At 38.1% G+C, this 17,978-nt stretch overlaps 1 protein-coding gene across 9 annotated transcripts in view; it reads left to right on the top strand.

Annotated features, from left to right (window-relative positions):
- Positions 1 to 17,978, top strand: part of brip1 (BRCA1 interacting helicase 1) — a 70,923-nt gene that overhangs the window by 34,297 nt on the left and 18,648 nt on the right. For 6 of the 9 annotated variants that reach the window (XR_009274343.1, XM_058799255.1, XM_058799260.1 and 3 more), the window contains exons 15-23: positions 1,485 to 1,656; positions 1,730 to 1,851; positions 6,299 to 6,411; positions 6,523 to 6,605; positions 6,907 to 7,185; positions 10,383 to 11,060; positions 13,302 to 13,625; positions 13,705 to 13,795; positions 13,876 to 13,932. Coding sequence is in view for 8 of the 9 variants with exons in the window: in XM_058799255.1 (XP_058655238.1) it covers positions 1,485 to 1,656; positions 1,730 to 1,851; positions 6,299 to 6,411; positions 6,523 to 6,605; positions 6,907 to 7,185; positions 10,383 to 11,060; positions 13,302 to 13,625; positions 13,705 to 13,795; positions 13,876 to 13,903 (1,890 nt within the window). In the remaining variant the exon portion in view is untranslated. Of the gene's footprint in view, positions 1 to 1,484; positions 1,657 to 1,729; positions 1,852 to 6,298; positions 6,412 to 6,522; positions 6,606 to 6,906; positions 7,186 to 10,382; positions 11,382 to 13,301; positions 13,626 to 13,704; positions 13,796 to 13,875; positions 13,933 to 17,978 lie in introns of those variants that run through there. The other 3 variants (XM_058799259.1, XM_058799261.1, XM_058799263.1) reach the window with 3 other exon arrangements.

Genomic DNA, 17,978 nt, shown 5'->3' with positions numbered 1-17,978 from the left:
TAACGTTGACCCTTAAGGTAAATTCAAGATGCCGAATACACCTTCCAAACCCATCAGTTGTATCCATCAAAACAAGACCATCCATGTATCCGTTTTTCCTCCTCCTCTTATGAACTCTTCCTCAGAAATCTAAATTTACACCAAGTACAGGGTGTATAATGTGCTGTATTATTCCTTGGGCATTCTACTGAGAGAGAGCATTAATAATTCACCTTTTATTCATATTGGATTTGAAGCAAATGCGGCACAATTGGTTTACTGTTAGTGTTTGAAACAGTGACAGTTATGAACTGTTGCATCTTCAGCACAAGTGTCATGTTTTATTTAAGACAAGTGGCTTGTTTGTTCCTATAAGCAAGCACAGACCTGATGAAAATGGTGCCTGCTTCACTTCACAGCCACATCAGTGTGTAAAATTGTTTTCATGGTGCAGAAGTCTCATCCACCTCAGGTGAGATGTAATAGTGCAGTAGTTGAGGTGAATTTATTGTCTTCCTTGAAGTGTGGACGTGCTTAGGTTTTGTCTTCTAAACAACAAAAGTGCAATGATCCTAATACTGAGCCCTGAGGCACTCCTTCAGTTCTTATGTTATTGTTTATCTGAATGAAGCCACAAATTCCTGTAGTCATGTGAAGTTTTTTGCTGATCACTAGCAGAACTTTTGTTTGACCCTTCTAACACATTTCCGAGCCAGTGAAGATTCGCTTGGATTGTAAAGGCATGCCTATTCAAGAGGAAAATGTGTACAGCAGAGACGAGAGTTGCTCCCTGTGTGCAAGAGCTTTTAGATCAGTGTTCCCCCTTTGGTAGTCACTGACTTTTTTTGCACTAACAATAGCACTGTGTAACAGTGATTTTTATTAAGAACTGAGTTTAAACTTGCAGTTTATCTGCTCTCAGTAATGGGAACTAGAGAGAAGACAGAAGAGAAAACATCCTGTGTCTTGCTGTGATGTTTCGTCCTCAGGCTTTTAGAGTGCAGTGTAATCTGCCTGAGCAGTGTATTCCAATATTCGTTAAAATACAAAAAGGTTCCAAACCAGCAAATTGTTTACAGTGCAAACAGGAGGTCTGTATTTATTAAACTATGAATTACTGGGCAACCCAGGGTTCAGACATTCCTCTTCAACTGAGTCTTGTTTTTTTATTTTAATGGGTGCCACATGAATGTTGCAGTTTTGAATCAGACATTTGCGTTCCAGAATTTGGTTTTCATTATGTTTTTTATTAAAAGCATCCCTGTTTACCCTTCTTGCTCACTGCTATTATTACTCTACACTAATTACTAATGTGTTGCGTCAGAACAGGAATAAAAAATTATGGTGACCCATTGAACTTGCATATTATTATAGACTGAATATTATGTCCTAATAATAACTACTAATTATTATTACTAGTATATTGCATACTAAAAATATCAGATTGTCTTGGGGGTCTGTTGCAAATAATAAATTATTTATGGTCAATTTTTGTTTTTCATAAGATGTTAGATAAACTGAGGGACCGCTGGATAAACACAGGTCTATGGGACAAGCTTGAGGAGCGGAAGACTGTCATTACCGAGCCACGTGGTGGTGGCAAGGGTGATTTTGATGAGTTGCTGCAGACATACTACGAGGCCATCAGAGGAACAGCGGCCAACAGTGAAAACAGAGGTTAGTGTTGATTCATTCCAAATGCCTTGTTTAAATGTGTTGGCTGTGTGTTGATTATGATTTATTTTCCCAGATGGATCCCTGCTGGTTGCGGTTTGCAGAGGGAAGGTTAGCGAGGGCTTAGACTTCACTGATGATAATGCCAGAGCAGTGGTCACTATTGGTATCCCGTTCCCCAATATCAAAGACTTGCAGGTAACGGTCTGCAAAAATCATATAACAATTATAATTGCATATACTGTATTTGGCATGTCTATGAAGTTTCTCAATTGTAATCGATCTCATGAGCCATGTTCAAATTTATCAAAAATTGTAGAATTAATTAATGGAATTTTGTTATAACATGGCATCATATTTGCATTACTCCTAAAGTCACTATAATGCCTGACTTTGAAAAGTCTATTGCTTTAGTAGTTGTTCTAGTCAACTGGATGTGATTTTTGTTTTTGTTTTTTGGTTCAAGATTATTCAAAACCATCTAAGTGCCGGTTCATGAGCTGTGAACTGATGGTAGAGATTCCTAATATAGAGTAACTTTGCTAGGCTCACCTAATCTTTTTATAAACTGATTGAAAACTTTTCTTCATCCTCATTTCAGCCCTGAAGTATAATTTGTCCTCTCATATGTGTTCATGTTTTAAAAAAGTTACTTTGGAGGCAGAACATCAGTTCCCCCCTTGCTGTGATCCGTAAATGAATTCAATAGTGATTGTGCTGTGTTCTGCCTGTCCTTAGCAGATAGACCTGACCTTTAAGCTTCCCCCTCTGTCTACCTTGCTGTCAGAGTATGTTGAAGCTCTCCTAACTGGGTCTGTCACCGTGGGGATATGTACAGATGATTGACACTTCCAAGCCCTTCACCTTAGCGGAAGCTGTTGGCGTGGTTGTACCCTTACCTCTGGGGAAGGCCTTTGATTTTTTTTCACTTCTGCTCCAGTGGAGGCCGATTGAGTTTGCCATTTTGGATGAGTTTTGGAGGGTTCTGAGGTAGGTTTTAATCATGTGGCTTGTTGCGGACAAGCGATGAGTTGATGTGCCAGAGGGGGTGAGGAGCAAGGAGGCAGGGGTTTCTAGTGCACCTGGCCAACCGTAATGCTTCTCCTTGTCTCAAATGCCACATGAAGTGGTTGACAGCACTCAAACGTGTTTGTTTGCTGCCCTCGATTTCCCCTCAATACATCCCTCAACCCATCGTCACAGGTGATGCTTTGACTCGTTTGCCTAGTGCAGGTTAAAAGATAAAGGATGGTGAAGGAGTTTTTCTTATCCTAAACAGAGAAAAGAGTTTGCTGAAACTTTGCTACTTGTGAAATGAGAATTATTTTTGCAGTTGGGGAATAAGTCTATCTGAAAATCTTCAACACGTCTTTTTCCAGTTTCAGTACTTTTTTTTTTTTTTTTTCAGGATTCCCATAGTGATGATTGCCAGACCTGAGAAAGTCAAATGCCATTGAAATGTGAAAATTAAAATATGCTTAAGGCTGCATTTATTTGTTTAAATATACAATAAAAACTCTAATATTGAAAACTATTATTACAATTTTTTTTTTAAATCAGTTTTGATCTATTTTACAGTGTAATTTATTCCTGTGATGACAAAGCTTAATTTTCAGCAGCCATTACTCCAGTCTTCAGTGTCACTGGTGTTTTTGTAACAGGATAAATTTCTTTACTGTCACTTTCGGTCAGTTAAATGCATCCTGAATGAAAATATTAACTACTTTAAAAAAAATCTTGAACCCAAAATTCTGAACAGTAGTATGAATTTTGTTTTTTTACATTTCTGTTAAAATAAAAGTGATTTGCAAGACTTAATGATGTTCAATTTGTCATTGAATTGTTCTTTTGAGCAAAACTGTAATTGGTCAAATCAGTTTACAGAATAAGTCTGAATCTAAATTATTTTTTTTTAATCTTTATTCTGTAACTGCAAATGACGGGCAAGGTCATGGAAATCCATTGTTGAAAAAGAGTACAATCTCTGTTTTATGCAAGCCCATCTCTTCATGGTTTGTACTAGAAACAACACTTCACTCAACAATTAGCAATTAACAACACAACAATGATTATATATACTGATAGCCTCGATGTAAGCTTTTGGTTGAGTGCATGGGGGGGTGGAGATGACCCCTGGGGATATCTAGGATATGACCCTATTAATGCAAAGGAAAGAGAGGACACTGACACTATTTACTGTCAGAGTGAAATGGCTACTCTATACAAAGCCAGTCTGACAAGCACATTAATGTTTGCATCGGCACTCAAAGGGAGCCATCCAGATTTTTTCAGAAAGTGTAAAAATATAAATTTAGTTTCATTATTGTTTGTTTCAAGCTTCCAGAACGGTACGCACCTGCTTGAATTCATTGTGACTTGTGGCTTAACTTTCTACTCTCTAGTCAGAGTAGAGGTCCTGTTGTGTGGATGCCTGCACAGTCTTCCCAGATAGACAGAAAAGCTATTAAAGTGCCTCTGAAACGAGAGTATCGCTTTTATTAGTCCGTTATTGGGAGCAAGATCAAAGGTGAACTTTAAACAGTCTAAGGCATTGTAAGCCAATGGTGCACACATAAAAATAGCCTCTGGTGAACATAAAAACTGGAGGGAACATGTTTTGTTTCACTAAGAAAAATAATCTTAGATTTAAAAGGCAGTAAAAAGCCTGTTCCAGCTGATGCCGTGTCTCGATGCCTAATGAACAGCTTGTGCGAGACTATGGAAAGTGTGTTAAATTGTAAAGGTTTGTGTGGAATGTTGTATCTCGTTTCTCTTTGATTTTCCTTTTAATTGTGGAGCCGAGGACTCTTAGTGTGACCCGCTCTGCTGTTTCCTAATGCAGACAGACAGCAGGCTATGAGATCTCGGTGATTGGCACGGTGGCGGCAGTGTTCCGCTCTGCTGCAATGCATGCCTCTTGGTCAAATGTCTGTTTTTAAGGATGAACAGGTAAAGAGGTTGAAGCTGATGTGAGAGTGGGCTATCTCCTGACATTTTACGTAATCCCTTCCAGCTTGCGGTTTCTTGCACATTGAGGAGATTTGGCTAGCAGCGAGAATTGGCTTTTTCACATATGCAAGCTGTCATGTCGTATTGAGTGTTGACGTGGTACCGGGAGGTGAAGGGCCTTGATAGTGAAATAGACTCTGATTGGATTTATATGACAGTCAGCCTCGGGGTAGCGGCCTTTAGTTGACGACAGGATCTCTATCCAGATGCTTTTAACCCTTCCACTGGGTTAGAGATTGAGATTGCGCATCAGATGGCAGATCATGCTGAAGTGTTTGCTCTTCAATTCAGCCCCATGTGTATGTCAGCGTGTCCATGTGTTTCGAAATATTCCTGATTAAGGTGTGTGACAACATCGGGGATGACGCAGAGTTGATGTGTACAAGAGACCAGCCTTACCTGCGACGGTCATGCCCTCGTACAGGTTGTGGCATCTGAAAACACAGTACCTGTCACACATAGTTAAGGCTTTCACTGTTCTGTCCCATCCGACAGGATTTGAACTTTTCACTTGTCAATTCAAAAAGGTTAGTGTTAAAACCGTGAAGGCAGTGGGTGAAAATTGATGGATGCCTCTCTGGCATTTTTATGGCAAAGCAGATGCCTATTGTCTGGTGGCCTCTTTCTTCCGCCTCTTTGCAATGGATCAGCGGGTGTGGGCAGGCGAGTATGAAAGCACTTCAGGCCCAGGGTGTCATCTTCAGGGGAGCTTTGCCCTCTGCAGATCACCGCTCACCAGTCCTACCTCCTGCCAGTGTTAATCTAATTAGTTCTGTATGAGCGGCACGATGGTGGTGCAGCTGCCCCACTCCCAGGTGTGGCCTGTTGGGTCTTCTGAAGAATTAAGAATGTGTTGGTGAGGATTAATACTGTCTTCTTTGACCATTTAGAATGGAATCTTGATTTGAATGAGCAAAATTCTGTCAGTTTACTGTCATTTTAAACTTGTGAGCCTTTTGTGTTTCACAAAAGAAAGTAGGTCTAAGATGAGCAGAATGGCTCAGGATTGGCTCATGAATTGCCTAAACCAGCGACTTTCCAGTTAGAAGACCTGTAAATTTACCACTATACAGTGCTTAACCAATGGTATACTCTGTTTATTTTGCTCAGGCATGGAATATGTTCATCAAAAGTTTAAAATGGTCTTTTCCAGGCATATAAATGAACAGAATAGAGAGAGTCATACAAAAGTCAGGAACATTTCTGTGCTTGCGAGTACCATTAAAAGATTTGAGTTCGTAAGATTTTGTTTTTAAAAGGATTCTCTTATGCATGCCAAGGCTGCATTTATTTGATCAAAATGTAGTAAAATAAATATTGAGATATTATAAATTAAAATAACAATTTTTTTATTTTAATATGTAATTTATTCCTGTGATGGCAAAGCTGTGTTTTCAGCAGACATTACTCCAGTCTCCTCAATGTCACATGATCCTTCAGAAATTAATCAAACATTTTTGAACGATAGTCTATATATCATGCAGCTTATGCTCATCCAGTGATCACAAAAGTAAAAATAAAAAATTCTAAAAGGTGTGAGAACATTTTTATTTTATTCCTACCATCTCCTGAAATTCTGTTTAATATTTTTATGGGGGCTATTTTGGTCCAAGTCATAGTTTCTTTTGCATTGTAGGTTGAACTGAAGATGAAATACAATGACAAGCATGCCAAGTCACGAGGGCTTCTGCCTGGTGGGCGCTGGTACGAGATTCAAGCATATCGGGCACTAAACCAGGCACTCGGAAGGTCAGAGCCACATGAATTTTACAGTTGGTATTTATGCATATGTATAACTCTGACATGGTTCAAATCTTTTAAGACCAATTTGGTTTAATGATATGTTTGCTGTGCTCATAGGTGTATACGACATCGAAATGACTGGGGGGCACTTATACTGGTTGATGATCGGTTTAGGACGAACCCAAACAAATACATCACAGGTAAGTTACTAATGGTCTAAAAGTGCTAAAAACGATTGTCCCTTTGTTGTCACCCAGCTGTAGTTCCATTTCTGTATCACTAGATGGAGATAATGACCTACCGCAAGGGTTTTGACTATGGGCTGCGGCCAGATAATGTGTACATAAGGTCTTGCTCTTTTACATGTAACAGTGATGGGTTGAAAACATTCATTACTTGAAAATCTACACGTATTGACAGTACTGTGGTAGAGTGTTATGAAAATAGTGGTCAAGTAGAGTGGTTAAATGTTTGTCAAACGCTGCTGTCCTCTTCTCTCAGGCCTGTCAAAGTGGGTGCGTCAGCTAGTGAGGCACCATGACACCTTCACTGATGCCATGCAGTCCCTGGAGTCCTTTTCTCAAGGCCAGCGGGGGGCAGTAGAGACCTTCGAAGAGACACAATCTCAGGCTGCCCCTCAACACCCCAGCCCCTCCACTGTTACCTCACCCCCTCCTGAGATAATCGCCCCCCTCAAGCCATTTGACCCTCAGCTTGCACCGCCGAACCTACACTCCGAGGTGCGGGTGGCCAACTCTGAGAGCAGGTCTTCTGAATCAGGTATATGAAAAAAAAATACTTGTATTTGTTTAACATTCTCATTTGCGTCCTGAAGGAAGTTACTGTATTTGGTGATGATGGATAACTGTTGGGCCAATGGTTTCCTGCTTCACTCCATTAACACACCCGATTCAGATAACCAGCGCGTTAGAAGTGAGCATGTGCATGAACTGTGTTCCGATTGACATGCTCCCTACACAGTGTTCTTTGCTCCCTAACGTTACTCCCTGAGCAGGGAAATCCGTTGAAGTTTATTTCACTTCGGAACATTCATTCACGGATTTGTGCTGCACAGCGTCTTTAATGCCCTTTGTATGGAACATATACGCTCACTTCGAACTGGAATCATGTCGGAATATCCGGTGATGTCCACTTTGCAGGGCACTTACGGTCGAATAGAACAAACATCGCACATGATAAGAGATACATATGAAATGTGCAGAGCGAGGGGCACGAGAACCGCTGATGTAGCCTGTTGTAGTAAATTTGTCTCTGGTATTCTGGTCTGTAAGCGTATACGCGTGCAGGGCGCGTGGCTTTAGATGGCGATTGCAGGGAGGGTGGGACGTTCGCTTTCAATGCTATCAGGCTAAAGTTAGCATTTTCCAAGATCTCCTACTGCACCTTTAAGTGACAAAAAATAACCAGTGAGGCATCGAAATGGGAGAATGATTCTTCTGATTTTATTACATTCAACGTAAACAGTGATTGTATTTCTGGTATCAAGGTCGCGCTGTCTCTTAAAGTTCTAGAGGTCTAAAGTTCTAAACAAATGAGCATAACAGCACACATAAAGAAACCCAGAAGTAACACTGATGTATAAATTCAAAATGCTTAGTTTATTCATAACATGATATAAACCTAGTTAAGTAACATACAGTGCCATGACCAGGGCCGTCCTTTGGGCGGTGCACGGGCCCCGTGCTGTGAGGGGGCCCCGCGTCAAACGGAACGAGGGGGACCCCCCCGCACCGGGCCCCACGTCAGCCAGGGACGGCCCTGGCCATGACAATGGGGCTATTTTGCTGAATATTTTCACGATTGCAAATGTTGCATTAATTTTAGTTCAGTAAACAAGTAGTTAAGTAGTCAAGTAGTTATGATGTTACTTACATTTTAGACACAATATTTACTGTTTTGTTCTATTTCAACAACGAAAATAGTTCCAAACAAGGATCACAGCAGAAGTATTGCGCAATCTCCAAGCAACACTCTGCAGTGTTTTGTTACTGAATCATTCCACGTTTTGAACGAATCGGTTGAATTAATGACACACTGACTCACTCATTAAGTGACTTACCGCCGCCTACCGGTAGTTTAGTAATAAAAAGCATGCATTTCCCCCCCAACATTTCTTATTAGTATGATCATAAATATATTTAAAACATTAAACTCATAACATTATTTATTACAGTTATAAATGCAATTATTATTGCAATTATTTAATCTGACTGGTAACAGCCCTATAGTGTATATTGAATTTGATTAATTGTAATAATTTGACATGAAAGATGATGCATACATTTAAAAGGTTAAAAAACTTACCTTTGTAAAGATAAATAAAAACATATGCAGATTTAAGCATGTAAAAGCTGATAGAACACTGAAAATATTTCTTCAGAATAAATTGTTTACACCACCAAAAATCTTGGTGATGCGTTACTTTTGTGGGGATATTTTGTATTATTGCCTGCTAATATGAAATGTTCACTGTATATCGTAATAAGAAGTATCATTTATGACAGCGATGATATTTTTTTCTTTTTACATTAAGCACATTAAATTTTACATGTATGTTTATGTATGTATGTAATATAATGTGTATTTCCATTACAGGTTTAGGTCTTAAATTTCATATAAGGTGGTATTAAATTTAACTTGTTCATATCTGTAGAAACCCTGAGCAAGGATGCATTAAATTAATCAAAAAAGAGAGGACATTTATAATATTTACATAAATAAATTTCAATAACTTTCTGTTTCAAATGTATGCTAGTCTTTTACATTTACATTTACATTTAATCATTTAGCAGACGCTTTTATCCAAAGCGACGTACAAATGAGAACAATAGAAGCAATCAGACCATCAAGAGTGCAGCAGTATACAAGTGACAAGTCTCAGTTAGTCCAGCACAGTAGACGTAGCTAGTTGTTTTTTTTTTTTAAGACAGACATAATAGGTAAGTGTTAGTGTTAGTATTAGTTGGTCAGGTGCTGGCGAAAAAGATGTGTCTTTAGATGATTTTTGAAAATGGCTCAGCTTTACGAATTGAGATCGGGAGGTCATTCCACCAGATGGGACCTTTTGAACATTATATTCATGAAAGATTACTGATAATCCTGAAAAAGTTTCCACAAGCATATTTAAGCTGCACAGCTGTTTTCAACATTATTAATAAGACATGTTTCTTGCACACCAAAATAAAATGTGATGTGACATTTAAGATTTGAGTTGTAGTTGATGATCAGTTTTGTCATCAAATAAATGCAGCTGTAATGAGGATAAGAGATAAGATTTTACCAACCCTAAACTTTTAATAACTACTCTAGTTCGTGTAAACAAGTGACCAGTACATTCTTCAACATTTCTCCTTTAGTTTACCAAAGAAAACTAAGGAAGTCAAATAGATTTAAAACAATGTGAGGGTGAGTAAACAATGACAAAATGTATTTTTGGGTCAGCTATTTCTTTTAACATTGTAGGCACCTTTATGTAAAACCATGTGGTAAGTGAGCATGCTTTTATGTGGCCATGTACATGTATGCGTGTGTGCTGTATACGCTCTTCACTCCTCATTGCCCCTGTCAGACTCTGTGGCCCCTGACTGACTGAACAGCATTGGGATGAGCAGATGTCTGACTGTTGCTTTTAATGAAATCCTTTGACCTTTGTTTGTGGTAGATTGAGCATGAGTATTTGCGTACACTTGAGAACAAATCAGGGACTCCACTCATTCAGACATATAAACCATATTGTAGACCCAAACCTAAAGCCCCATACACAATTATCATAGAGACCCTGTGCTCCACTACGTAATCAAAGCTAACCCTCAAACATGTTTTGTCTGACGAACAATGCAGGCCGCATTGTTTTAACCAAAGATTCTGCTTTGAGGCGTACATTTGGGCTGGTATACACACCCAAGAGTTTTGTATAATTGTCACTCTGATGTCTTTGTGTCTGTTTGTTTGAACAGGTGACCAAAAGAATATGCAGCATCCATCTGAACTGAGCAGAGAACGAAATGTCCAAAGAACACCATGGCCTACAAGCCACCTCTTCACCTCCACTCCAGTCAGTAGCCAATTCAAGACTCCTATTTTTCAATCCGAGCCAGATGCAAGTTCAGTGATCAACAAGCAAGTTCAGCATGAAGTTATTCCTGTGGCACCAAAGCACCAAATAAATGGTGTTCCTGACATAAATAACAGTTCAGTTGAACCTCAACTTGAGCGGGTCTTTGTGATCCCTACCTCTACTTCTAAGAACACCACCAGCGGGATGGACCATGAAGATACTGAAGAGGATGAACAGAGTATCTTCTACAGCCCTGAGCTGTTTGAAGGAGACGAGGAGGAGAAGGAAGAGACTACTGAGGTGGAGAAATCTCCTCCAGAAGTCAGCCATCCTCTCGCTAATAGCACAGCCAGTGTTCTTTTGGAGGACCTCTTTGGTTCAGAGGAAGGAAAGAGGACATTGTCTGAAGACCTTGTGAGCAGCGCTGTCCCAGACAACACATTGTTACAGGGTAGTACAGAGCAGACAGGTTTAAACTGCGGGACAGATATTGGCTCACAAAATGGCGCCAGCAGTAGTCGTTTACGTAGGCTGTCCAGAGGTAGGCAGAAAAGGCCCAGCACATCAGCAGCATCAGGTAAACTCACCAACTATTTTAAACGCGTTCCCCCAACTAGCCAACCGTGCATCATTACAATTGATGACTGATGATGTTTAGCTTTGTGTATGATGAGGAAAGAAAAGAGCGAATGTATGCAAGTCTACTGTGACTTATTTTGTGTAATAATGAACATTTTAATCATACCCCCAATCAACATACGGTCGCTGATTTGTCTTTAATATGCTCCTGAGAATATGTGTATCTTTTATAAGAATTATTAAAATAAGTGACAAGCACATCCTCCTCTCTGCGACGTGATGTCTTGACCGGGTTGATTTTAATGAGTTGCACTGTACTGTGGGGGCTAAAAACTGGAAGGAGGTGTGGGCAGGGGTTTACATGGCTGATTGCACATGGCTGAGAGGTTCTGCGTTTTTACTCAGAAATTACAGCCCAGTAAAGTTTTATTTGTGTGAACTCAATGTAAACGGGGGGCAGCTGTGTAGTGCTGGGGGCCGGGGGACCAAGGGCCGGTGGGTCTGTAAACAGACACAGAAAGCTGCTTCTTTCTGCCTCGCTCTCACTAAAAGCTTGAAGAAATGACAACATGTGAAGGATTATGTTACATAAACACAAATAGCAGTGCATCGAACCAGACTAATTCTATAGTAAAGTATTTTTAATAAAGTGGTAATTAAAATTATGTAAATTGTAATAACAGCTATTATTAGTAGTATTATTATTTAAAAATATAGAATTAATTGTTTATTTTAATTAATTAGTGTTTCATTAAAATGTTAATGCTATTATTGTTTTATTTTTGGTGTTTTTAATGCGTGTTCAGGGCTTTGGTATTGTTACTCTTTCCTCTCTCCTTTTGTTTCCATGACTTGGAGCAACAAAGAACAACAAAGAAAGCTATTTTTATAATTATTACAATTCTAATTATTCTGTTTAACGAATTAAATGGTTTATTTTATTATTTCATTTTAAGGCATATTCAGGTCTTTATACTTAGTCATTTTGACCACTCTTGTGTTTGAAAAATCTAACAGAATTTTCTTTCTTTTTTCCCCTCTCTTTGTGTCCATGGCCTTAATTTTTTTATTATATATGTATGTATGTATGTATGTGTGTGTGTGTGTGTGTGTGTGTATATATATATATATATACATATATATATATATATATATATATATATATATATATATACATATATACATATATATATATATATATATATATATATATATATATATATATATATATATATACATATACATATATATATATATATATATATATATATATATATATATATATATATATATATATATATAAATACATATACATACACATACATATACATATACATACACATACATACATGTTGTATGTATGTTTATTTTATTATTATTATTATTATTATTTGTTTATTGTAAAAACATTTAGAAAATTTGGCAGTAACCAATTGGACAAGAATGTCTATTACTATGTCTATTAGCAGAACTAGAAAAAGGCGTCTTAGTATTTGAATTCATAAATATGACAGTATGGGGTTACAGTGTTTGTTCCACATCTAAAGGATAATGTTTTTTTAGATAATATTTTTGAAAGGTGTTGTTACTGGCAGCAATATTTGAATAGTCTGACTGTGATAAGAATAAAAAAGGACTATAAAATGTTATTACTCACATTACGTTCCAAGGAACATAGTAAATAACTTTTTTTTTTTTTCTTTCCTGAGACTTTGCAGAGAGGGGGGAAGCTCTAGCAAATTAACCGCCATTAGCCTGACAAGATTTGTCTCGTTAGAGGGGCTTAAACGGCAACACCGTTAATGTGGGGGCGAAGGAAGAAATTTTATTAAAGCTCATCCCTCTTCATCTGCCCTGTGCAGAGGCAGCCAGTTCGTTATTGTAATTGCATGGCGGGCTGAGACCGGCCCATTAGTATCAATCTGAATGAGGATGCTAAAGGCTAAGGCGTGAGAATGTGTGTAGTTCAAGACATCATAATAAGCTGTCTGCAGCCATGCATAACTGCAAAACAGTTGGACCCTGCCCCAGCTAGCCATTTATTAAACTAATAAATTTAATTGAATTAGCCTAATTCACCCCTTGTCTCTCCACAATCAGTTAAAGGGTTTTTTTTTTTTTGGTTTTTTTTATACAAGAGCTGTACAAGAAAGCTCTTTCCACGGTTTTAAGCATTATTCTATTCAGGCATTATGATTTTCTCAGTGCTCATTCTGAAGGTGCATGTGCTTGAATTCAGCAGGTCAAAATTCAGACGCAAACATCAGGGAGAGAGTGCCAGTGAAGTCCCAAGCTCCACTCAAATCTTGTTCAAGGCCTCCAACCTCGCTAAAACTAGACCTAAACCAGAAAGTGAAAGGACATATCCTGAATAGAAAGGAAAGAGAGCAGACACAAAAAGGTAACCAGCAAAAAATAGAGGAAGCGGAGGCGCCATCTGCAGAGACGTTAAAAAGGGAGAGAAGAACTAGTGAAACTGGCACTTGTATAACAGTTGAACCTTTGCCTCCTACAACTGTACTGAATGTACCGATACTAAAAGACAGATTAGAGACACAAACAGGTAGGAATATCTCCTTAAATATCCTTAAATTCAATGTACTAATACATCTTAGTATTTATTTCTATGATCCAATAAACAGGTATCAAAGTTCACAGATCATATTCAAGGAAGAACAGACTCTCAAAGAGGCTTAAAATGGCATCTGAGGGCAGACATTCCCAAACACAGAGGTTAGCCAAGTGTTGGCAGTTTGCAGTGGATGCTCAGAGGTTGAATTTTCCTTTTGTGACATGGAGCCTTTCTCTTCCAGCGGTTATCCAGTCAATCTGCCTTTGTGATTGAATTTGAACTGGACTCCTTAACCAAGGTAAGTGAGACTAGGGTTTGGCAATTGCCAAAACATACCACTCCACAGTTCCCTAGTGCTCTGTGCTCACCAAAACAGTATTTGATCAATTTTTAACATGATCAAAGCTTGTTTGTTCAGAGCATTTTGTTTACTGCTAAATGTTAATGTATGTGTTGGACACTACAGTTAAAAGGTTTGGGGTCAGTATCATTTTATGTTTTTGAAAGAAATCTCGGTTTCACTTTATTTTGATGGTCCCTTTAACACATTCTATTGACTATAAGTAATGTTGCACCTACATTTCTACTGACTCTCATTAGAGTGTTAGTAGTGTATTAGTAGACTGGTAGGGTTAGGGTTAGATTAAGTTGACACGTTCTTGCAAAGTTACTTATAGTCAGTAGAATATCTGTTGGGAGACCAACACAATAAGGAGTTAGTAGATATGAAGCAGACAGTCTGCTAATACTCTTATGAGAGTTTGTTGACATGTAGTTGTAACATTACTTAGTGTCAACAGAATGTTCAAAAGGGACCATCAAAATAAAGTGTTACCGAAATCTCTTATACTCACCAAGGCATTTATTTGCCAAAAATACAGTACTTTTGAAGTATTATTAACATTTAAAACGACTTTTATTTTAATATATTTAAAAAGTAATTTTTGAAAAGTAGGCTACATCTTGTAAACTGTTTGCTTTAGTCTGGCAAGACCACATTCAAGTGCGTCACACCCTTAATGTCCCATTGGGGTGTGGTCTTTGCTCCTGCTTATGCAAACCGTCACTATCCGCTGTATCCTGTGTAGATCAGTGCAGTCCTATTCACCTGACAGAAGTGCAAACGGACCGTGATGATGCATTTTGACCATGCAAGGTCTTTCAGAGTGCCAAATAATTTACTTTTCTGGCAAAATTACTTGCAGTATGTAGGATTGTTGAATATTTCTGTCACATAATTAATTAACAGTTATTTAATTATTTTATTTCCAAATTAAGAAATTGCTGTTTGTACTGTATTAACCTCATATTTGTGGTAGAACAATATACCAGTTTTATTTTCCCTTTTATGATCCATTTAAATTCTTTGTGATGAGGTTCTATGTCACTAAGGGAAAAGCCTAAACAAACATGACCTCTGAAACATTAGCTTGTCTTTTCGCTGTTTGTGCTGGTCTGCTGACACCCAGTCAATATTAGGCCAGCACTTACTTCTGTGGTTATATTAAGTGAGAGCGCATCGATGAATGCACAGTCCATTTCTTTGTTTCTCATGTTTTTGTGCACCCTGTACACAAATATCCACCATGTTCGTGTACGACACCATATGGAACAAATTTTTCAAACTGGAAAAAAAAAATCCTTATTGATTGGAAGTCCTTGAGCTTTAATTAAATCAATCAGAACCAGACAGGTACTTATACAAAGTAAAGCAAGCCATAAGGATCTTGAAAAACACTATGAAGGTATAATAAAATGTTTTTTTGTTGTTGTTTGTGTATATTTTACAAATTAAAAATGCTGTAATGTCCATTCTATTAGAGATCTATTTCCAATATTGTATAAATCAGTTTATCATTCCATGAAATATTGATCAAAATCATACAAGAAGGGCTTATTGGTTTGTTGGTATTAGGCTATTATAGGCTGCACCCCTACATATGAACAGAAGTTTATTGATCCACAAAGTCTGCAGTGGTTGAGTAGTCATCATAACTTTTCAGTGCATCTGGTGTGTCTGGACTCAGATGACCCATTAACTGTGTGAACGTTTTATGTCAAAACACTTATTTTTATTTTTTGCACTACCGTGTTTGGTAGTTAGGGGTTAGTAAGGTTCTTGTTCTTGTTAAGATCCAAATTAAATTGATCAAAATTGACAGTAAAAATATTTTACTAAATGTTCCTCTGTTGAACTTCCCTGAAAAATATATATTACAGTTTCTACAAAATTATTAAGCAGCACAACTGTTTTCAACATTGATAATAAAAAGAAATGTTTCTTGAGAACCAAATCAGCATATTAGAATGATTTCTCAAGGATCATGTGACACTGAAGACTTAATGGCTGCTGAAAATTCAGATTTGCCATCTCAGGAATTATTTTTAAAATTTAGGGGGGGGGGGTACAATAGAAAAATGTAATTGTAAACTGTTTTTACTGTATTCTTGAGCAAATAAATTCAGCCTTAGCGAGCATAAGAGACCAAACTTTTGAACAGTAGTGTGTTTGTTTGTTTTTATGAGTAGAAATGCAGCAATTAATTAGAATTCATGTCGATACTCTATAATTATTGTAGTTTTATAGCTGATTCTAAAAGGCTTATATTAAAATTCTATTCTATTTTGTCAATAAAAATGTTGTTTAAATGCTACAAGTCAATTTAGGCATCACAACTTTACAGTATGAAAAATGAATATTCATGGTGAAAATGATGCGGAAAATTTGAGGAACTCGTATCAGCTTGGTACAATATATTGCACAGCCCTATTATTAATTTATATTTGAACAAAACAACAATTCCAAACTGAAATAAATTTCAGTGTCACCAAATATGTTGTTGATGCTGTATCTATTAAACTGTAAAGATACATTTTAAAATGCTAATTTTGCATGTTTAATGTAAGGAAAAGATGCTACACTTGTGGAAAATGTCCTATAGCTATCTTTATTACAGCCCACCACCTGCTTTAAACTTATGCTGCAGTCGGCTCTCGTCACCCTCCAGTCCTAGGCTCACCCTGACAAATCCTCCACCCCTCCGGCCTGACCTCCATTTGGGTGTGTAGCATGGAGCCGACACGCTCCCCAGAGGTGTTATCCCATCATTCGCACGGCCACCATCGCACCATGTTAATCACATCTCCCGTTGGTGTGTAATGGAGGTTTCATCTGCTGTCCAGCCCTGCAATCCCTGCTTTTGTGGTACTGCTGGCCCTTTTTTCTCCCCCCTTCTTGGCCTTTTGTCTTTGCCTCGGAGCAGAGCTCGACAGCTCTCAAAAGTGTTAGCCTCAGCCGTTACCTCTCAACGCCGTCCAAACTTTAATTCATAATGGGCGAGGACGTTGAGGGCACATTAAATAATTGGCCATTATTCACAGCCTGTAGGGAGCTCGACGCACATGGCGTAGTTTGGTGGTTTTTAATGTGGAGAAGGAAGGTTGAAAGACTCTGACCCCATTACGGAGGTTAACGTTATATTTGTAATTAAACTGGATCATTTTGTCTCATGAGAGGAAATTATCACGCTTCACTGAGTATAAAATGTGATCATTGAGAGCAGAGCTTTTCACTTCACTGCTTTTTGGACGAAACAAAAGAAAACATCGCTTCATTTATTTGCCAAATGACTAAGCCTTTTTCATATTGTGTATTTTAATAATTTTTTAATCACTTTTGAATATCTTGGTGGGGCTTTAAGAATTTGTTTTCGACCTTAAGTTCATATATTTAGATTTATGTGGGTGTTTTGTATGTCAAGTTACAGAATGCAAGTTATCTGTACAAGATTTTTTTTTTCCCATCCATCTTTGACTCCCACCTTGATCCATTGACTTGGATATGAAAAGGTAAACACAATGAACAGGACATGAACTCAGGTTTTACACTATATCTGAGGCCATGTGTCCCCGAGGCGTCACGTTGCACAGCAAAGGAAGCTGTTAGCCAGAAGCTGTGATAGCATTGTTAGGGCCGGTGGGTGGGGTGATGTTGTAACTGCTTGTGTTTTGGGTTTGGGTGCTTTAACTAGGAGTGGCTTGTGGACAGGTGGTTGCCTAGTCACTGAATGTTTGTTGCTGCAGCAACAGTCTGCACCAGTCTTGATAAATCCTTCTTTTTTTTTCTTTTTTTCAAAGGGGTATGCGACTAGGCAGGTGAGGCGTAATCTATAATGTAATGGATAGCTAATCCTCATTTTGGTTAATCTGTCTGTCATGTTACCATCTTGTGCTGGCTTGGATGCCAGTTTTTACAGCCTAGAATCCGAATAAAAACCCTTATGGGCTAAAGAGGCTCTGTTAGAGGTTTAGACCTATAATCTCTGGCAATAATTGGCTCATGAA

This window comes from Onychostoma macrolepis, chromosome 15, assembly GCF_012432095.1.
Source record: "Onychostoma macrolepis isolate SWU-2019 chromosome 15, ASM1243209v1, whole genome shotgun sequence".
Taxonomy (NCBI): Eukaryota; Metazoa; Chordata; class Actinopteri; order Cypriniformes; family Cyprinidae; genus Onychostoma; species Onychostoma macrolepis.
Note: the sequence above shows the minus strand (reverse complement) of the source record. Positions and strands in the feature narration are given on the sequence as shown.